A 23,257-nucleotide genomic window follows, 5' to 3' on the forward strand; every position below is an offset into this window, starting at 1 on the left:
AGAGCACAGTATAGAATCATCTGTACTGTATGACGTCCGCCTTCTTGGATGGTAACTCAAAACTGTCAATGTTGTTTACTGCTGGAGAAGTGGACTGTAGGAAGGAGACAAGAGATTTTCACTTCTCATTTTTTCATCTTTCTATATTGCTTGAATTTCTCACTAGATTTTTTTGGTTTTGTTTTTTTTAATTACAGGGTATGTGGTCAAAGGAGATATGAACCCTTTCTTGTATTCATCTTTTTACCTCCCTATATCGCTTAAAGCTGATAAATGTTATACATTAAAATAATTCTTTAACGAATAATCAATAAAGAATGCTAATAAGCCGATTAATTCCAAAACTAGTGATAAAGGGAAAGAAACAGTTAATTCCGCCTCTCCTACACAAACTATACCACTAGGTAACCAAAGGGGTAGATAAAGAAAAATCTTCTCTTGGGGAGCCTGGGTGGCTCAGTCGGTTAAGCCGCCGACTTTGGCTCAGGTCATGATCTCGCGGTCCATGAGTTCAAGCCCCGCGTTGGGCTCTGTGCTGACAGCTCAGAGCCTGGAGCCTGTTTCAGATTCTGTGTCTCCCTCTCTCTGACCCTCCCCCGTTCATGCTCTGTCTCTCTCTGTCTCAAAAATAAATAAACGTTTAAAAAAAAAAAATTAAAAAAAAAAAAGAAAAATCTTCTCTTTATGGAAGTATTCTAACTAGTAAATAAAAAAGAATTACGTAAGTAAATTATCATCATTTTGGAACCACTCATAAATAAATGAATGGATACTGACATTGGTCAATGGCAGTAAACATGACAAAAAGAGAAATCAAACATTTTATGCTTCCTGATGGAAGACTATACCTCCCACTTATAAAATATTCTTTAAATTTATTTATTTATTTATTTTGAAAGAGAGACAGGCAGAGGGAGAGACAGAGAGAGAATCCCAAGCAGGCTCCGCACTGTCAGGACAGAGCCCAATGCAGGGCTTGAACTCATGAACCACGAGATCATGACCTGAGCCGAACTGGAGTTGGACACTTAACGGACTGAGCCACCCAGGCACCCCTATAAAATATTCTTGAAGGGAAAAAACTGAATCTGATCAAGCTTCTCTAGATCCAACTACCAATTTACAGGAAAGAGAAGAATATGTTAAAAGATGCAGCAGGGATGTAATAAGCAAAATCCAGAAAGTGGAAAACTTTGCAGGATAAAAGAGCACTGCTGACCAAAAACAAATTGCAAGGGGAAAATAAGAGACATGAGGAAAATCTGTAGATGAGGGTTTTCCAAAAGCAGCACTAGTGACACTTAGGGATGGATAATTTTTTCTCGTGGGGGCCGTGCTGTGCACGGATGTTTAACAGCATCCCTGCCCTCTACCTACTCGACTCCAGCAGCAATCCCCCCTCTCCATCCACCGGCCCCAAACCCCGGTGCCACCAAAAGTGTTTCTAGATATTCCCAAGTATCTTCTGGTGGGGGACAAAACCTATCCAGTTGAGAACTACTGCTACAGATTAAAAGACTTGTGGACTATATTTGGATCCTGATTCAAACAAACAGTAAAAAAAAAAAGTTAATGACATTTTTGAGACAAGTGAAAATTTGAACAATGACTATTTCATGAAATTAAGGAATTGTCAATTATTTTTAGTTGTGATACGGTATTTTTCTATAAGATGCCTTATCTTACAGATACACATGCTAAAATATTCACAAATGATTTGTCATGAATTTGCTTCAAAATAACTAAATGCAGGGGCGCCTAGCTGGTTCAGTAGAGCATGCAATTCTTGATCTCGGGGTTGTAAGTTCAAGTCCCATGTTTTGGGCGAGAGATTACTTAAAAGTTTTTTTAAATCTTAATACAAAAAATGCAAGGGAAGAGGGAGAGTTCAATGAAACAAGACTGGTCATGAATTGATAATCACTGAAGCATAGTGATGGTTACCTGGGAACACATTGTATTATTCGGTCTACTTTTGTGTATGTTTGAAATCTTCTCTAGAAAAAACAAAAATTAAAGTCAAGACCATCATGGTAACTAGCAGCACTCAGCTGAATGACAAGCCAACCCAGTAACTCAATCTTGGTAACATTCAACTGGTTTCCACTAACTATCCTATGAATGTCACTCAGAGGCACTCAAACTAATGCATTAAACACACACACACACACACACACACACACACACACACACACACACACGCTATTCCTCTTTTTCCAAGACAAATTAAAAGAAACTCCCAGGATACTTTAAACCCCGGGGGTTCACAAAACACAGATTAGAAAATGCTGCTTTAGAGATATTCCTGAATCATTAATAATGCTTTAGAGATTCCTATTATATTCATTTAGTTGCTCAGTGTATAACTGTCCCTTTATGTCGCTTCGATTCATCAATTTTGTTTAATACTAAAAATGACCAAAAGCAGTGGTATTTTAAAATTTAGATAAGAATAATATTTTTATCTTTCTTTTTAAATACAATTTATTGTCAAATTGGCTTACATACAACATCCAGTGCTTATCCCAACAAGTGCCCTCCTCAATGCCCATCACCCATTTTCCCTCTCCCCACTCCCCCCTCCACCCTCAGTTTGTTCTCTGTACTTAAGAGTCTCTTGTGGTTTGCCTCCCTCTCTCTCTGTTTGTAACTATATTTTTTTCCCCTTCCCTTCCCCCATGGTTTTCTGTTAAGTTTCTCAAGACCCACATAAGAATAATATTTTTAAACTTAAGTACAAAGCATCACAGGAATACAACTTAAATATCCACTACTGAACACTGTAGTGAAGAATATTTTCCCACAAGGCTATTCTTCCCAGCCAGCTAATGATAAGGTACACTTAAAAATATGTGTATATTAACAGATGTAAGAGGGAAAGCATACGGTTCTCTTCATAGATGCTGAAGAAGTCTTTTGACAAATTCAATATTCATTCACGATAAAAACATTAAAAAAAAAAACCTAAGAGACTCTTAATAGGATAAATTATGCCTAAAGCTAGTATCTAATTTAATGAAGAAACAGAGGCCTTTCCACTAAAATCAAGAACAAAGAAAGGATGTCCACTATCTCCACCACTATTTAATATTGCAAGTGGGATAAGCCTGTACAATTAGATAAGAGAATTCATTTAGAGGCAGAATAGGTATGATAGGGACCTCTAGTGAACTGATAATACAACGAACTCAAACAATTCTTTTAGTAAAATAGCTGGAAATAAAAGTAACTCCCAAAGTCAAATCTTCATATATACAACCAATAACCAATTAGCAAGCAAATGATAGAGAAAAGCCCATTTACAACAGTAACAAAGAAAACAATATATAGGAATAAACTTATAAACTTGCAAAATCTTCAGAAAAAAAAAAAAAAAACATTTAAACCTATCTGATAGTCACATTAAGTAGACCTAAATAAAGAGACATCCCTGTTCTTGGGATTACAATGTCCATTCTCCCTAATTTAGAAATTCAATGTAATACCAGTAAAATATCAACAAGCCTTTTTTTTTTTTAACTTTTAATTTTAATTCCAATTAGTTAACATAACAGTGTTATAGTAGTTTCAGGTATACAATGTAGTGATTCAACAACTCCATACATCACCCAATGCTCATCACAACAAGGGCACTCCTTAAATCCCCATCACCTATTTCACCTATCCACCCTCCTCCGGTAACCATCAGTTTGTTCTCTATAATTAAGAGTCTGTTTCTTGCTTTCAAATAATCAACAAGCTTTTAATGAAATTAGACAAGTTGCTCCTGAAGTTCATATGGAAAAATACACCCCCAAGAATAGCCAGAAAAACACTGAAAATAACTAACTGCAAGGCTGGGACTGGTGTTACCAGACTTTAAAACATACAATAAAAGCCATACTTAAAAGTATGGTAGTGGTATAAGAGTAGATAAACAGATCAGTGGAAAATAACAGAAAGGGGAGAAACTGATTCACATATATACAGAATTTCAATATCTGATAAAGGTAGCATGTCAAATTACCGGGGCAAATAAGAACTTTTCAATAAATAGTGCTGCGACAGTTAGGAAAATTTATTTAGAAAAAAATAAAACTATATCCCTATTTCATACCATATACAAGAATAACTTCCAAATGTATTAGGGATATAAATGTAAAAGAACAAAGAACCATACAAGTTCTCAAAGAAAACCGTTAAAATCCTTTTTAACCTTGGGGTAGAGAAAAGCTTGCTAATTATGACTCAAAATCCAGAACCAATAAAAGACTGGTAAATAAGACTATATATGTGATGTGTGTGTGTGTGTGTGTGTGTGTGTGTGTGTGTGTGTGTACATTTGCATGGCATAAAAAACATCACCACAGGCAAAATTATAAAAATAACTATGACCATGGAAGGAATATTTACATATGCCACAAAGGGCTAACATTCCTAAAATGTAAAGAGCTCCAAAAACCTGACAGAGTCAGAAAAAGTTATAAACAATCTTCAAAAAAAGAAAATGCCCTCAAATATATGAAATGTTGTTTAAATTCATTTATAATTAGGGAAACACACAGAGATACTATTTTTCACCTATCAGATTGGCAAAGATTAAAAAACATGACAACATTCTGATGGCAAGAACATGGGGAAAGATGCACTCTCATATCCTGCTGGTGGAACTGCAAAATGGTGCAACAATTCTGGAGGGAAATCTGATAATCTTAACAAACAATATATGCACTTATCTTTTGACCAAGTAAACCTACTTCTGCTAATCTAACCTGAATATACCTCCAACAATATGAAAATACATATGCACAAGGTTATACTTTTTTGGTAGCCATTTGTAATCACAAAATACTATAAACAATCTAACTGCCCATATACAAGAGAATGGATGAATAAAACAGGGAACATCCACACAAAGGAGTACTATACAGCTGTTAAAAAGAATAAGGAAGAGCTCTATGAACGGACATGGAATGATTTCCAGTATGTATTCTTAAGTGAAAAAAAAAACAAAGAAGAGTACTCATCATAAGCCACCCTGTGTGTAAAGTAAATAGATACAAGAAAATACACATTAATCTTCCCACATTTTGTGGGAAAACAAAAACTCCACAACGGATAAATCAGAAACTAAAGAGAGGTAGCTGGAAAAGAGATGCAAAGGTACTGGAGAGATGAACAGGGTGTGACCCTTCTGAGTACACCTTTTCACGTAACTCTGACTTCTCAGAATCATGGTAATACTTTACGTACTCAAAGTATAAACCAACAATTAAACCAACCAGGATGTGGGAGGAAACCAAAATGCAACACAAATAGTAACATATAAACCCAACTGTATTACAAATAAATGACATGACACACTAAATTGGGGGATAAAAGAACAGAACCTAAGTGTGGAAAACAGTGTTTGACTAGATGTTATAGATAGCTAGAAAGTATAGGCTAGATATTATAGATACATATTTGATATTATAAAGCTAAAGATATTGTAGGTATAAGGCTAAAAACAAAAAGAACCACAAATAAATGCTATAATTTAGTTAGTAAATCTATGACAACAGTGTGGTTTAGCAATTCTAGAACTACTTTATGTATATACTAGGATGGAAGAAAACATAACTATATTGGAGATAATAAGAGCTAGACTGTCCAACCCACTGCTGGACAAAAAAGTTAAAAGTAAGGAAAGGGAGAAGGCTAAACTGAACTCTGTAGTATTAAATTAGCATCAAAGTTATGATTATGAAAACTCGTAGGTTTTAAAACATACAGATAGATGGAACAGAAACAAATACAGTTGTGTATGCATAATAAATTTCCTAGCTTGGTCATGGAGAACGCCTACAAGCAAAAAGCCCATCTAATGCCAGACCTTCCTTTCTAAAAACCAGTCTCCAATAAAAGGAACCAGGACTCACAGAAACACACACAAAAATCATCCAAGTTTCTATTAATTCACACCATAATTAATGGAAAAGTATAATACTAATAGTATTAATGGAAAAGTAAACAATCACTATAGTAACAAAATGTCACTTCCAAAAAGAATCAGAAACTTGGTAGCAGCTGCAAGATCAACACTGGTCAACTGTTCAAAAGCTGTGCAAATTATTGTGGGGTTTGAATTGCTCAAACCAAGTAAAGCTTGCTTCATAATCAAATTCCTCTACACCTGTTCCATTATTCTTAAATCCCCATTTCAGATCAAATATAAAGGCATTCTTCCCCTTGGATATTCAGTAAAATCAATTTCATACCTAAGAACACAGGATATGAGAGCATACCAAGCAGAAATCTTCCCCAAACTGAGAGTTAAAAAAGAAAAAAAGAAAAAAAAAAAAGTTGATGAGAGAACTATGTCACTGCCTCCAAGCAGCCTGAGATGACTCCCACATCAAAACAGATTTTGTTCAATAGCAAAATCAAGTACACATATATTCACTTTTATAAGTCAAACACATGAAAAGAATGCTCATATATTTTCTTATGATAAACTGTCATCTCAAAAAGAAAGTGGCGGGGTGGTGGGGGGCGGCGGGGGCTTCTGGGTGGCTCAGTTGGTTAAGCATCTGACTCTTGATATCAGCTCAGGTCATGATCTCACAGTTCATGATTTCAAGCCCTGAGTCAGGCACTACACTGATAGCTTGGGGCCCACTTGGGATTCTCTCTCCCTCCCTTTATCCCTACCCCCCCCCCCACACACACACACTCATGCGCATGCATGCTCATTCTCTCTCAAAATAAATAAATAAAACTTTGGAAAAAAAAGATATTGATAAGTTCCTCAAATGGGCTTTTCATTTTCTTATAGGGAAATACACGTTCACCTGGTAAGTTTATGTCGTAACACTAGAAGTAATTTCACCTTTAAGAAGATATATAAAATAAATTTTAAAAATAATTTTTATCCCTAATGTAAAAAGTAATAAAGTAACAAGAAATAAAGAAGTAAATAAAAATAAGAAATCCATTATAACAAGCGTGAAAACAAAGTTATAAAACTTCTCAAATATTTTATAAGTGCCACTCCCAAAGCAGTTATGATCGTTTTTAATATATTCATGCCAAAGACAATAACTTAATAAAGAACAAAAACAAAAGTACAATGTTTATAGATGTATCTCTCTGGAAACTGTTCCATCTATTCCACCAATGCCCCCCCTCACCCCATCCCAGGATAAAAACAGACAAGGGGGAAGAAACCCAATACCGCCCACTACTGGTCAAGAGAGCGAGCTCAGGAGTCAGCTCACCTGAATTCAGATGCTAGCTCTAAGACCTTCTAGCTTTGGACGCTGGAAGAGTTAGTAACCTCTCTAACCCTCAGATCCCATCTGTAAAATAAGGATAACAATAACCCTTATCCAGCAAGGTGACTATGAGAAATAGATGAGCTAATTAATACATCTAACACAACAGTGCCTAGCACTTGGTATAAAGCATTCAATAGTGTCTGAGTGAATTCCAGGACTCCGATGACTTCAGGTGAGGACCTGAGAAACTGCTACCAAATAGCACTATTCTAGATAAAATTTTTCTTTTCTCATAAACGAAGCTTTTCATTCATTCTTTTATGACATCTGAAAATTACCAAAATTGATTCCAACTTTTAAAGTCCTCTCACCTGGATGATTACAACAGCCATCTTCCTGGTCTGCCTGTCACCTTTGCCTCTCTGTCTATTCTCCACATAGCAGCCAGAATGAAGCTTTTAAAGGTTAAGTCAAATCGTTTACTCCTCTATTCAAAATATACCTGAGCAAAATAAAAAATATTCTTGTGTTCAAATGTCTCCTCAAGGCCTTCCATAATCACACCATATAAAAGCGGCCTTTTATACTACTTCCCAGCCTTTCTTTTTTCCTAGGTCAATTTCCTTTTCTTTTGTAATATATACTCATCTATCTTCCCCCACTAGAATATAAGTTACAAGACAGCAAGGAACATCATCTTCATTGCTATACTCCTAGCACCAAGAACAGCACCACGCATACCACAAACCCGGAGCCAAAGCCAACATCATACTCAACAATAAAACACAGGCGGCAATCCCATTAAAGACGGGGACAAGAAAAAAAATCGCAAAATACCATACATCAGCTACCAAATTGGCAAATTACTAACTTTTTAAATTTTGAAGTACACTTCAACAATAAAATCGTTTTTAAAAAATCTCCAGTGCAGGGGGCGCCTGGGTGGTGCAGTTGGTTGAGCAGCTGATTCTTGACTTCATCTCAGGTCATGATCCCAGGGTCATGGGATAGAGCCCTAAGTTGGGCTCCACGCTGAGCTCAGAGCCTGTCTAAGATTCTGTCTCTTTCTCCCTCTGCCCCTCACTCATGTGCATGTGCACTCTCTCTCTCTCTCTCGTGTTTAAAAAAAAAAAAAAAAAGACAATTATTTAGGGGAGCCCAAGGGGCTCAGTCGGTTAAGCATCCAACTTCAGCTCAGGTCATGATCTCCGAGTTAGTTGGTGGATTCGAGCCCTACACTGGGCAGGCTCTGCCCTTGACAATGTGGAGCCTGCCCAGTATATATTCATATTCATTCATTCATATTCTCTCCCTTCCTCTCTCTCTCTCTCAAAATAAGTAAACTTAAAAAGAAAGATCTCCAGTGCACATACATCTCAGTGAATTTTTACAACTGCGTACATTTATGTAACCACCACCCAAGATCAAGATACACATTTCCTGAACTTCAGAAGCTCTCTTGGTTGGGTCTCCTCTCAGTAAACAGCCCCAGAGAGGTAAGCACCAGTCTGACTTCTCTCACCCAATTACTCCTGTACTTGAACTTCATATAAGTAGGTTCAAACAGTAGTTGCTTTTGTGCCTGGCTTCTTTCATTCAACTTTATATCTGTGACATTTGCCCATGTTATTGCATGCATCAATAGTGCATTCCTTTTTTAATCATTGGGTAGCACTCTCTCTTATGAATATACCACAATTTATCAAATCCACTGTTGATGACATTCAGGCTGTTTCAGTTTGGAGATAATATGAATAGTACAGCTGCAAACAATCTTCGGTATGTCTTTTGGTGGAAATATTATCTGCAGACTGGCGAAATGTTTGATTGGTTCTGGGGGAAGGGTTTAATAATACTTTAGACTACGGATGACACAGGGAACTAGAAGTGGGCAGTGCTGGTGAGAGTGTAAACTGGAATAACCTTTCTGGAGGACAATGTGGCAACAGGCACCAGAAGCTTGAAAATATCTGTGCCCTGAGACGAATAATTCTACTTCAAGGAAATTTCTTATCGGATACTTACAAGTGCCAGACTTCTAAGTGTTTTGCATGTATTAATGCATGTGATTTATTCTATGGACATATTAGAGATGCTCACAATGGTTTAGAAGGATGTCAACCATCCATCATTAGGAATTGCAAGTAGTAGCAGTAAATAAGGTAAAAAACTAAAAGGGGAATGATGTGAAAACATACTGTACCTCTATGAAATTAAACATTATGCAGCCACTGAAACTGTTTTTAAAGAACATCACAGACACAGGAAAAAACATATGTTAGCAAAGTTAACAGTGGAATGAATAAAATGAATTCCAGTTTTTTAAATCTATGCATATCCCTTAAATGTTAAAATAGTGGTAATCCCTGGAAGACATGGGTACTTTCGTACTCTTGATATTTTTCTGTACTCCCCATTTTTTCCATATTGATTTTGTCAATCAAAGAGAATACAACACTAAAAGGACTAGTAAACAAAGGTGTTTACATTCTTATGGGGAGACAGAAGATATAATCCAATTTAATAGGGCAGTGACGCAGTTTTGTATAGGATGAAATTGAGAGTACTATGTGAAAGACCTCGAGCCTAGAGATCAGGGGGTGAGACATTATCAGGAAAGATTTCCATTGTCTTACTTCCACCAAGGACTCCCGAGAGGAAGAACTCCATCTCTAGGCTGGAAGGAACCTTCATAAGAAAATCCTGTTAATTCTTCAGCTCACCATCCTTAGGATATCAATTACACATTGTACCCTGGCAAGTGTTCTTTTCCCCGCCCACTTAGAAAAAAGGCTTAGCCAGAGGAGGAGTGAAAGAATTCCTGAACACCAAGGATACGGTAGTTCAACAGCTTCAAACGTGGAGGAAGCTGGTTCCACCCACTCTGCAGCCTGGCTGAAATGGCATGAAGGAAGGGCCTCTCTCTCCCTGTCAGGCTAAATGAGGGCAAAAACTTTTCAGATTTCCAGATGTCAGAAACTCCAGATAGAGTAAACTCAAATTTATACCAAAACACTGATCCCTTGAGTTCAAAAAATTCTTCTACTTAAAGAAATAAAATCATCAAGAAATTATCCTGGTAAAGGTAATTCTCTGTATCAGCCCTCCCACTCCCTCCTCCTCTGCAGACAGACCACTCCTGGAAACCAAAGGAAAGCGGAGCATGAAGATTAAAACTATACCTTAGTATCTGAGTGGCCAATTCTCACTTCAGCAAATGATTATTTGTTTAATAATTAATACATAAAGAATATTTTGAGGTGTTCAAGAAAACCACCACTCATTTTTATGGTACAATAAACATTATTTTCTCAAATGTTGCTCAAATTACCCATACTTGATTAAGAAACTTGCTAAGAAGATGTTGCTTTTGCATGGCAGGGCGTTATTACTAAATTTTCTAACTTGTGACATCTGAACCACATTAAAATTCTCAAGGACTGCTGGTCAAAAAACAAAACAAAACAAAACATTTCAGAGTCACTTCCACAGATATGAAGTCACACAAATTTATGTGATAAATTTATGTTTTGGTCTCACTCTCCCTCCTTCAATATATGCCCTCTTTATTTTCCCTTCAAACTTCTGTTTTCAAATTTATACTTAAATGTTACAAAATTCTCCATAACCTACCTGCAGCTTTTCATGGCTATAGTGTTAAATTGCCTAAATTAAGATTTAAGAAAATTCTAGTCTAAAATTTATTAATGTATCACATCTCTACATCGCACAATAGAACAAATTTCTTATGCAGCTAAAATAGTTTTTTGAAAAAAGTAACTATTTACATAATCACCAGGGATCCTGGTTTTATTCTATATGTAACCTAGATTTTTGGATAATCTACTCCGGTTGCCTAGAATATGTTATGGGAACAGAGGATATAGAAATAGAACTGGCAAAATTTGGTATGTTCAAATTTCGGCTTTACATATAATCAAAATACAGAAAAAAAAATCGCTTTGGAATAATAAAAAAGAAGGCTGGGTAATTTATTCTTAATTACATGTTCCAAAGTTGTAATAATATTCCCTTAGCATAGACCAGACTGTGAAAGATTACCTGATATACAAAATTAGGACGCTGTCCTTCTTTTACAGTGACAATTTGGCAGGGGGGGGGGGGTGGTCATTGTTGTCGCTGTCAGAATTGTGCAACCTGATTAAATAAAACTACTTGAAGATGAAGTAAAACTAACTGTACCTAGCACTAAACACTGCAAAGAACGCTGTAACAGAAGCGGTTTTCTCTCCCAGGGCCAGTAGAGGGAGACTAAGACATCTGGCCTGGTCGTGCAGTGTTTCTGTAAAATTGGGGAGGGGGAGCGGAGGCTGTATTTAAATGTCCTGCTGTCAATCAAAGGACACTTCCTACAATCACAGTCACCATATCTGCTATTAGCCGTGAGCGTACTCTCGCCAAGATACAACGCCAAACGGTGCTCGCGTAACCTGCTTCACCTAAAGGTGACCGCAGGCTTTGCCACAACACCCAAATAAGGACTTTGGGAGCCCAACCCCAACTAGTTTCTTTGTTTAAATGCCTGCGAATCCCTCCCACGCCGGAGTCAAGAGGCTGTGGCGCCGCCCTTTATTAGCCTCACACTTTGATTACAAAACACACGAGTCGACGGCTTGGCGGCGGAGGCGGCCCGAGCTCTCACAAACGTCAAACCCGAAACGCAGGTGGCTGCGGAGGCAGAGGGCGACGCTCGCCGCCCCCGCCACCCGACCCAAAGTGCCCACCGGCCGGCCAAAGTTCGCCCGCACCAGGCCCCCCGGATGCGAGCCCCCGGCCGTCCGGGTGTCGCCGGCTCCTTGGGCGACGGGAAATTTCACTCTTTGTAAAGTTTGAGCTGCGGCGCGGGGGCGACTCAGGGGGTTGGGGACCAGAGGCTGTCGTTCGGGCCCCGCTGACCACTCCACCCCCGCCAGGACCGGGTGTGCTGGGGCGGCGGGTGGGGGGCACGGTCAGAGCCGACCTGCCGCCCCGCCCGGGACCCCCGGCCCCAAACTTCCGACTGGCATCTTTTAAGTCCCCGAGAGTGCCTCATCTGTTGCTCTGTTTACTCCTCGGAGCCTCGCCGGGCTGGCGCTGCCGACGCCCCCGTCCCAGTGTCCCGCGGCCGAGGAAGTTTGATAAAGACCGGGGAAGGGGGCGCGACGGGGACCGCGGAGGGGGAGGGGAAGAGGGCAAATTCTGGAGACCCTGAGCTGGGGCGAGCCGGTCGCCGCCCGGAAGGAAGGCGCTGCGGCCAGCCGAGCAGGGCGGCCGGCCGGGCGGCGACTCCGGGCCGGAGCCCCGGGCGGGCGGGGCGGCGGCCGGGCTGCGGGCGCCGCGAGGGGCGGCGGGCCCCGCCGGCGCTCCGCCCGCCGCCTCCGCCGGCGCCTGCCCCGGCCGCGTCCCCTCGCCCCGGTCTCCCCCTGCCAACTTCTCGGCCGGCCCCCTTTGTTCCCGTTTGTTGTGGCGACTCTTCTCCCGGCCGGGAGATCCCACCGGCCCCCCTCAGCCCGCCCAGCGCCCGGCGAGCCCGGGGCCCCGCGCGCCCCGCTGCCCGGGCCGGGGGCTCGGAGCTGGGGCCCCTCGGCGCTCGGCGCCGCGGCCGGGCGGAGGGGGGCGCGGGCGGCCGGCGCGGCGGCGGCGGCGGTTGGCCCGTGGCCGTCCGCGGCGGCGGCGGCGGGGCTGGAGGGGGTTTATTTACCTGCCGTGGAACCAGTCCTTGCAGATATCGCACTCGATCATGAAGCGGTTCACGTCGTACGGCTGCCGGCACACACAGTACACCGGCGGGGGCGGCGGGGGCGCCGAGGCCCGGCCCGGAGCCGCCACCGACACGGCTGCCGCGGCGGCTCCAGCTGCTGCTCCCGCGGCCACCGCCGCCGCCGCTCCGGCCATCTTTAAAAAACACACACACGCTCGCTCGCTGCTCCGCTCGCCGACTGGAGCGAGCGCAGCCGCCAGCCAGCGCCGCCTCCTGCAGCAGCCGGAGCAGCAGCCGCGGCGGCTGCGGCGGCGGCGGCGGCGGCGGCGCCTCAGTGCGCGCGCGCGAGGTCGCTGCCGGGGCCTGGGGGCGGGCGGCGGCGCGCGCACGACGCGCGAGGCTCCGGCCCGGCTCCTTCCGGCGCTCCGCGCGGGGCCGTGCGTCTCGCGCACGTCGTCCCGCCGCCGGCGCGCGCGCCCCGTTCCCCTCGCGTCGGCCGGGCGGGGGCGCTGGGAGGGGGGGGGGGGACCCGCTGAAGGGCACTCGGGGCGGGGGAGGCGGAGGGAGGCAGAGGCTCCCTGAGGACACGCGCGGCGGCGCAGGGAGCGCGGCCACAGGAGGAGGACGGCGGGAGCGTGCGAAAAGCCGGCTTCGGCGTTTCTGAGTGCGAGCTGAGGCCGGGGAAGTTCCTGCGCAGTGGAGAGCGGCACACGCTGCGTCTGTGCGCCGGGAAGGGAAACCGAGGAAGTTAGAGCCCCGCCAGGGCCACCTCCCGACGAGGGGAGAATCCTTAGGCAATTAGCAGCCTCCCTGCGACCTTTGCGGGCCGGAGCCGAGGGTTTAACAGCACGCCGAGCCCTGCCGAGGTGCCCGAGTGTGCTGGGGAGTTCCTCAGACCCGAAAACGTCCCACTCCAATTCCCACCGACCAGCTAGGGAATTAGTGTTGATGGAGCCGCTGATAGGTGAAGGAGGTGGTTCTCAAGAGGAATTCATTAATGTCAGCGAGCCGAGAGGGACCAGCGTGAAGTGTGCTGGGTGGAGAAAGGACTGGAAAGGACTCTGGCGTGTTATAAATAACACGACGTAGATGCGAATGCTTTCGAGTCCCAAGTTCGGAAGACAAGGATAAAATTCTAAATGACAGTGACACCTCGGGAAAGGAATACTGCAAAAAAAAACCAGACAATACGGTACCTGGCGCGTAACAGGCCATTAATAAATATTTTTGAATGAAAGGTGAGATTGATAAGAATAAAAACAGCTAACAAGTACTGAATAGAGAAAGAATGCTTTGGAATCATAACTACGCGAATTGGAAGGCACGTTAAGGATTATTGAATCAGATATTTGTAGCTGAATTTCGTAGTAATTTCTATCATGGGGAAAGCCCTATGGCTCCCATCTCAGCCAGCCCGACAGAGAATCGCTGATCTAACCTACTTTCTATAACCGAGGAAAGTGAGTAATTTGCCTGAAGTCTCACCGATCGGAGCTAGAGCTAAACTTTCAGTTTCTTGATTATGCGCCAATCCTTTTTCTTCCACACCACTACCTGGCACGTATTTTGCAGGCAAAGAAACACCTGGAAATCAGAGTTGACCACAAAGTGAATGCGTTCGAAACATTTATACCGGAGAAAAAGGAAAAAAGTTACTGTAATTTTGGCATATGTTTAGAGGCATGATGGAGTGGAAGCCCCACACTCAGACCCTACATATATATAAGCTGTGCAACGTTGGGCGAGTCACTCCATTTCTCTTCAACTAGATCCCTTGGAGATATGTTCAAAGAAAAATTATGGATAGTAATACTACCTCACAGAGTTTTCATAACAAGCAAAAGAGATCATGTATTTTTAAATTTGTTTTAATGTTCACTTATTTTTGAAAGGCAGACACAGAGCACGAGCGGGGGGGAGGGGCAGTGAGAGGGAGACATAGAATCCGAAGCAGGTTCCAGGCTCTGAGCGATCAGCACAGAGCCCCCACGAACTGGGAGATCACCACCTGAGCCGAGGTTGGATGCTTAACTGACTGAGCCACCCAGGGTCTGCCAGATGATGTATTTTTACAAGTACATTGTAGAGGATGTGTGTTGTTAGGGGATAGCACAGCCGAGTGTAAGGGAAGGAGAGGCAGCCAAAGCTGTCATGTTGGATTTGGGGTGAGAAGGGCATCCACACAGGGACCTGGTCCGGTGCAGGGTGCTCTCCTCTCCCTGCTGAGGGGCTATCTGACCTTGGGAAATCAGCCTGGGTAGGTTGAAGAGAGCAGCCAAGCAGAAGAGGGGGCAGTATTGGTGGTGGGAGATTGGTTATATATAAGAGTATTGATCCAATAAGTAAATAAGGGAAATGGGAATCATATGTCTCACTATTAAGGAAGAGAGTTACAAATATATGGAAAGAAAACTAGAATGAGCCTTTTGGTAGTGGACTGACAATGGAGGTGTCAATTATTTATATAGGTGTTTAAGTAGTATATACTCTGTCCACTGAGAGAGTCTGGGAGTAGTGACAAAACAAAACAATGAGCACATCTAGTCCAGATCTTGGCTTTTTTTTTTTTAATGTTTATTTAATTTTGAGAGAGAGAGAGAGACAGAGCACAAGCGGGGAAGGGGCAGAGAGAGAAGGAGACACAGAATCCCAAGCAGGCTCCAGGCTCTGAGCTGTCAGCACAGAGCCCAACACGGGGCTCCAACCCAAGAACTGTGAGATCATGCCCTGAGTCGAAGTCAGATGCTTAACAGACTGGGCCACCCGGGTGCCCCCAGATCTTGGCTTCTCTACCATTCTCCTTATTTTTCTTTTTTGGCAAATTGGCTGATTTCAGGACTGGAGAAGAGAAGTACAGGATGAGCCTGGAGCCTCAGGCTGTGCCAGAAAATAAGGACATGCTCAAAGAATAATGGGGCATGTTAAATGGACACAGGCCAACTTGGGTCCCACTGGCCAAATCTTTGACAAATCCAGCTTCAAAATAAAAAATGATAATAATGTATTATAGCCTATTGAATAGCACAGGAAACCATACAGATGTAAATAACATAAACTGATAATTTGAAAAAGATTGGAATATTTACATACTTTCAGATTATGTCCCCACAAAATACTTGTTCATTATGAAGGGGAATAGAGTAATTTTACAGTGGAGAGAGTCTGGCAGACACCATCTTAAGTGATTAAAGGCCATTGGTAATGGGACAAATCAAAACTGTGCCCCAGCTGATAGGATCCAATGAGAAGTATACTAACATCATTTCTGTGTATTTCTTCCTGGCCTACTTAGAGGAGTGTCTAGTTTGGAAATGCAACGTTTTAAAAGGTACATCAAGAAATCAGCAAGAATAAAAACACTATAAGGCATACGATCTGTAAGGAAAGGTTAAAGAAATTGTAAACACAAGTATTTGACCTTGAGAAGAAAGGGATGAAGGCCACACGTCTGAATAATGCCAAAATTTTAGTGACAAGCGCCATGCATGGTAATTAAGAGCATAGATTCTACAGTCTATTATCTCTGTGACAACGTACTGTTGGGTTTTAGTTTTCTCATTTTAATGGGGATGATAAGAATAACTGCTTCACAGGGTTGGGTTCATTAAAGGAGATAACAAAATGCTGGCCATAATTCTTAGTGCCTAATAACCCATATAGCTGTTAGCTGTAACTATGAATAATTATTTTACTTGTTTATTGACAATAATAGGACTGAAGAGCATCTAGAGAGTTAGAAGGGAAGCCTACGAGAGTATTATCCCAAGTCAAGGGGGAGAGAAATTCCGAAAGAAAATATCTTGAAGAAAGACACCCAGCTCCCTGCTAGCATTGGTCGGCAATGACTGTGGGGCTCCCTCCGCCTTTTTCTCCTTTGCAGATACCCTAGTACCTGAAGTAGACCTTTACTTTTCATATCAAACCTAAGCTGCTCTGTTGGTTGTTTTTAACACTGCACTTGTCCTTAAACCCTCATTTCTGTGAAAAGAAATATATTCTCCAACCTAACAACTCTGCTTCCTACTACTACCAACATTTGTCTAGCTCCATGATCATGTCTGCTATTCTCTCCCTTTTTCTTCAAAATGCTGTTCAAAACCCACCCCCCAATCCTGATGATACTGTGTACCTTTATATACATAAAATTTAATTTGCATACTACTTGTGTGTTACCCAGATATTCAGCCAGTACCCATACTTTTTTTTCTAGGGGATAATTTCCTTCTTACAAATTCAGGAACTGAAAGAGCCTGCTTCCCAAAACTTTATATACTTACAGGAAAAAATTGAATAATGAGAAAAAAAATTTTTTAACAAAAGAAGGGATATTAGTAAAATATTTAGCAGTAGCTCTGGATGCTTCTATGGTGGTGAAGGCTATAGACCATTTGTCCTATGCAATTTATTTATTTGGGGTCCTGAAAGAAATTACCTATCCCAACTTGTTTTCTTCATCAACCTGCCAAGGTACATAAAAGTCCCATCCCTCAAAGGTAGGGGTAGGTAGGGTCTCCTATCCTCAAGGCTCCTGAACAAAGACAGATGTATCAAGTGTGAGAGGTATCCCATTGATGGTGATTCTGTGGAGCAGTAACACTAAGAAATATTCTGGGGACTGCAGGGTTCCCACAGCCAAGTAAGTTTGTAAGATACAGCCCTACACATCGGGCTCCGTGCTGAATATGGAGCCTGCTTAAGATTCTGTCTCTCTCCCTCTACCCTTCCCCTGCTCATGCGCTCTCTCTCTTGCTTTATCTCTCAAATAAAAAAAAAAAAAAGAACGAAAAGAACCAAGCGCAATTCATGAACCTTGATCCTGATTCCAAAAAAACTAGCTATAAAAGACAGTTTGGGGGATAATTGGGGACATTTTAATATAACCTGGGCATTAGATGATGCTAAGAAAACATTCATATTCTTTGGTGTGATGCGGTATTGTAGTTTTATAGAAGAATGTCCTCGGGGCACCTGGGTGGCTCAGTCGGTTAAGCGGCCGACTTCGGCTCAGGTCACGATCTCGTGGTCCGTGAGTTCGAGCCCCGCGTTGGGCTCTGTGCTAACAGCTCAGAGCCTGGAGCCCGTTTCAGATTCTGTGTCTCCCTCTCTCTGACCCTCCCCCGTTCATGCTCTGTCTCTCTCTGTCTCAAAAATAAATAAACGTTAAAAAAAAATAAAAAAAAAAAGAAGAATGTCCTCATTTTTAGAAGACATGCTGAGGTTTTAAAAGTGAAGCATTATTTTTAAAAATAAATAAATAAATAAATATTTTAAAAGTGAAGCATTATGACATCAGCACTTGCTTTGAAAGATTTAGAAAAAAAGGAGAAGATGGAGATGAATGAAGACAGTACAATAACGTTAGCCATTGTTGAATCTGGGTAATGATGTGTACATGAATGTTCAATGGACTAGTCTTTCAACTTTTCTGTATTTTTGTAATTTTTCATAAGTTTAATAATACAGCCTCTTTCCTGAGTCTGCTCAGAAGTTAAATGATACTTATGTAGTCAATGATTTCCTATTCTGAATATCTCTACAGTTTCTTTTCTTGTTATAATGCCTTCTGGAGTTTCACCTGTCTTCCAAAGAGCAAAGTACTATAGGACCATTATTTCATTAAACTCTAAAACCCAAATATGGCTCTTCTAAACAGGAACAGGGAGTGGCACATTTTTAGACTATCTATATGCACATCCAGAAAGTTTTCGAAGTGCTCCTAACACTGTGCCTCCACCCCTCCATCTGTCATCTAGTGGGAGATGTTACTCATGGGTGTGTGCCACACATGTGTACAACATGGAAGCAGAAAAAAGTTGATAACCACCATGTTAGATCCTTATAAAAAAAACTCCACTTGTGCCCCAGTCTAACCATGAGAAAAACATCAAACAAATTCCTACAGAGGGGCATTCTACAAAGTACCTGACCAGTTTACCCAAAATGGCCAAGATCATGAAAACAAGCAAAACCCGAGAAACTGTCACAGCCAAGAGCATCCTAAGGAGATGTGACAATTAAATGTGATGTGGTACCCTTGATGGGATCCTCAGGGGGAAAAAAAAAAAAAACCACATTAGATTAAATCTAAAGAAATCTGTATAAATCATGGGCTTTAATTAAAGATAATGTATCAATATCAGTTCATTAATTACAATAAACGTATCAGACAGATGTAGGATGTTAATAATAGGAAAAACTTGGTATTTGCATATGGAAACTCTGTACTACTTAAAACTGTTCTAAAAAATAGAGTTTATTCCAAAACACTGTTGTGTACATTACCTACAAGGTCTCCATGTTTCAAATACAAACCCAGTTGCTAAAATATAGCTACGCAGGGCACTAGATCATGCTTTCCCATTCTGATTTCTGTGACACTTTGATGCAGTTTAAGAAGGTATGCCTGGTGGGGTGAGCAACATATTACTAATGATTAAGTCTGGAAAAGTATGCAGGTCGGTGTCTATATGTGTAACATTATTAGCCTGAGGGATTGGCTAAATTTAAAAGTAAAGTAACTTATTTTATCCATCCATTCATTCATCATTATTGAGTGACTGGCTACTACATACATCTGATAGTTGCTAAGAAAACCAGGGATGAAACACACATCCTCTATCCCCAGTGGGCTCTCACTGTAAAAAAATAAATAAATAAACAAGTAAATATAAAACTACAGCAGGGGACACCTGGGCGGCTCAGTTAGTTAAGTGTCCAACTCTTGATTTCAGTTCAGGTCATGATCTCATGATTCGTGAGGTCGAGCCCGTGTCAGGTTCTACACTGACAGTATGCAGCCTCCTTGGGATTTTCTCTCTCTCTGTCTCTTTCTCTTTTATAAAATAAATAAACTTAAAAAAAAAAACCATAACACATTATGGTAAGTGTTGTGGTGGAGAAAAACACAAAGAGTTGTAGCAGCACGTAGGAGGGTCAGCTAATCCAGACTGGGATAGATCAGGACATGTTTAGTTCTAAAGGGCAGACAAACATTGAAAGAAGCTCTATGTCCTTCACCGTCCCTATTTCTGAAATATTAAAAATTTACTTTCCAAGCAACATAAGGAAGTTTTACTCTCACTGCAAGTAGATGTATCTATCAAGTAATATGTACACATGTATGTATGTATGTTATGTATGTATATATGTGTGTGTGTATATATATATATATGTGTGTGTGTGTGTGTCTACACATATATATCAAGTACATATATACTATACATATATTCAAGTAAACATATACTTATATATATATATATATACATTTACTGTGTTCATATATATTATATATATATATCTCAAGTAGATGTATATATTTATAAGTATAGATATAGATACAGATATAGATATAGATATTGGTTTTAGAGTTTTCAGGCTATAAGAAGCAAATTAAATAATCAAGATAGTGCTTACTAGTAAACAAGTCAGGTTGTATATCTTTAAAAGGGATTGAATAAGACAGTGTACCAACACTAGTGTACCAACAACCACAAACACTTTTTAAGCACCCAAGGCAGTATGTTTAACAAAACTGCAGATATAAAGAAAAACTGGATAAATACCATAATAGAAAATTATGGACAAGTTCTTACTAAATTTTGTTTCCATTCCTAGTTCAGGGGTAATTCATCCTCATTTCTGATTGATAATAATCAGTAGTCACTCCTAAAGACCTATACATAAATATTTCTAAAATGCAAAGAATCTCTTTCAAACTGACCCCAAATGACAGGTAATTCTTTTGTGACCTGAAAACTGCAGCATTAAATATATATGTAATAAGTACAGATATTGTTCATTGTCTTTAAATTCCTCATATATCACCTATGGCCTATGCGTAACTATATTTACAGCCTAGTAAGTCTATAAATTTAGTTCAATTGTGAGTCCTGCCTCTTGAGTTTATTGTCCCACAGATTTATTCCTCTCTAAACCCTAATTGAGAAATTAACAATAAAACCAAAATTGAAGTTACAGTTATGTTTTGTTTTCTTTCTTTTTTTCTTTCTTTCTTTCTTTCTTTCTCTCTTTCTTTCTTAGAGAGAGAGAGAGTACGAGTGGGTAAGCAGGGAAGCAGGGTGGAGAGAGAGAGAGGGAGAGAATGAATCTCAAGCAGGCTCCACACTCAGAGCAGAGCCCGAAGTGGAGCTCAGTCCCACGACCCTGGGATCATGACCTGAGCAGAAATCAAGAGTTGGATGCTCAACCAACTAAGCCACCCAGGCGCCCCTTAGTTTTTTCTAATTGCTCAAAAACTGTAAAATGCCACTGAACATCTTTCTTCATAGTATAGGAGATAGAGTTTAGAATTCCCAGGTCTCTTTTGTTTCAGTACTTAAAAATGGTAATTAATGTACAGTAAGCCTTAATATTTAGGGCCATTTATGGGAAAGAAGTTTGCATTTCCACATGTTTGAGAAAGAATAGCCTTAAAGATGCTTTTAACAAATGCACTAAGAATTACCGGAGCATATAATAACAAAAATAAAGGGGGTTAATAAGATTTTGCTGAGGTCTGTTTCATGTAAGGCAGTATGCTAGATGTCATGGAGAAAAATGAAAGAAATATACAAATGGCTCCTGCTTTTAAGTAACTTATAATTTACAGGAGTAAAAATAGTGAGCAAAGGGCTAATCGTGTGGTACACAAGGAGCCCTGGAAAGCCAAGACTTTCAGAGAAGTTGGACAAAGGGACATTCAATCAAGAACAAATACAGAACTGCAGCACAGACTTGTATAAAAGATATGAGGAAGATTAAAGCATGGGATGGGATGGGCCTTGCCAAAAAAAGTTAAAGACAATTAAAGGGACTCTGAGAAAAAGAGTGAGAAAAGAACAAGGAAGGCATAGGCAGGATGCTTGGGGCTGATGGTGTAATATTGACAGATGACAAAGCAAACTTGCCCAATTATCTATTTCATTTTCATCACTCTTACCAGAAGACATCTTTGAGCTAGAAAATACTCTCTGCCAAAAAAAAAAAAAAAAAAAAAAGATGGCATGTGGAACTAAGTACTGATTTGACCCGACTTATTTGTAGCAGGATTGGGAAGACTAGAAAGGTTCTCTGTTTAAAACTAGACTTAGTTTTTGAGTGGGCCAAAGGGAAGTATCAAAGTATGAGAGAGGCAGGGGTAGGTGATTCCAGAGACAGACATAGGTTCATATGTATGAGGGTCAGTTTGCCCAGAGGAAAGAGTAAAACCAGTTGGCAATGCAAAGACAGCTGTTTACTGTGGGATCAGAGACAAGGTAATAGGGCATGGAGAATAGAGCTAGTATTTCTATGCAGGAACTATCCTGGCTGCTTAGTATACATTCTCTCATTTAATGTCTTCAACAATCTTAATGGGAGTAGGATGATCCTCAGACTTCTCTAATGTGGAAAATAAGGCTTAATGTGCAGGTTAAGGTTAGGCAGCAAGTGAGAGGAGCCAGTGAGCTCTTCACCCAGGTCTGTATGACTTCACAGTATCTTCCTCTATATGTTGAAGATGGCCCAATAATGTGGAATCTAAGGAATAATAAACTCAAGAATCAGAGGTGCCCATTGGCATCAAGTAAGTCTGTGAACACCTATAACAGCCCCCCGCCCCCCACTTCTTGGGACTGGGGTCTAGGGTTAGGGTGACCTTCCCTAGGCAAGGAAACTGACTAGAGCAAAGTTAGGTACTAGGCCTATGTTGTCTGAAATACATCAAAAGAATGACCTAATCACAGGGACTAGGCCAGAAGGCCAGGAATTTGACATACAATTCAAGGAAGAATGACTTGGCGCTGACCTGCTTAAATACTTCCTGCTAAGTTTCACGCAACATGGGAAAATGGTTAAGGGAAACCCCAGGAGTGTAGCTGAGCAGAAGCCTGCAAAGCAACCTGTCAGATGGGAAAGGCAGACAGCTAGGAGAGGAAGGTCTCCAGGGATTAAAACAAAAACAAAAACAATGAAACTGACAAATGGCTTGAAATGGTATTTTAAACAAACAAAATACAACTGATGAGTGTGACAAGTATATTGGAGCATTTGGGGAAAAAAATTAATAAATAAACACTAAAAAAAATAGGCAAATTCAGGGGCTTCTGGGTGGCTCAGCCAGTTAAGTATCCAACTCTTGGTTTTGGCACAGGTCATGATCTCACGATTCATGGGTTCAAGTCCTACATCGCGCTCCGCGCTGATGGTGGGAAGTCTGCTTGGGATTCTCTCTCTCTACCTCTCACTCTCCCTCTCTCCTCTCTCTCTCTCTCTCAAAATAAATAAACTCTTAGAAAGGAAAAAAAAGAAAAAGAAGCAAATTCAAAAATTGGTTGATTTT

General features: G+C 41.1%; 1 protein-coding gene across 2 annotated transcripts in view; it reads right to left on the minus strand.

Annotated features, from left to right (window-relative positions):
• KDM7A (lysine demethylase 7A) overlaps window positions 1-13,219 on the minus strand; it is a 77,707-nt gene extending 64,488 nt beyond the window's left edge. The window contains exon 1 of one of the 2 annotated variants that reach the window (XM_042973571.1): window positions 12,940-13,219. In XM_042973571.1, the coding sequence (XP_042829505.1) occupies window positions 12,940-13,133 (194 nt within the window). In that variant the 5' untranslated portion in view covers window positions 13,134-13,219. The remainder of the gene's footprint in view (window positions 1-12,939) is intronic. The other variant, XM_042973562.1, reaches the window with a different exon arrangement.
• Window positions 13,220-23,257: the final 10,038 nt, after the last annotated feature.

The sequence above is a fragment of the Panthera tigris genome, chromosome A2 (assembly GCF_018350195.1).
Source record: "Panthera tigris isolate Pti1 chromosome A2, P.tigris_Pti1_mat1.1, whole genome shotgun sequence".
Taxonomy (NCBI): Eukaryota; Metazoa; Chordata; class Mammalia; order Carnivora; family Felidae; genus Panthera; species Panthera tigris.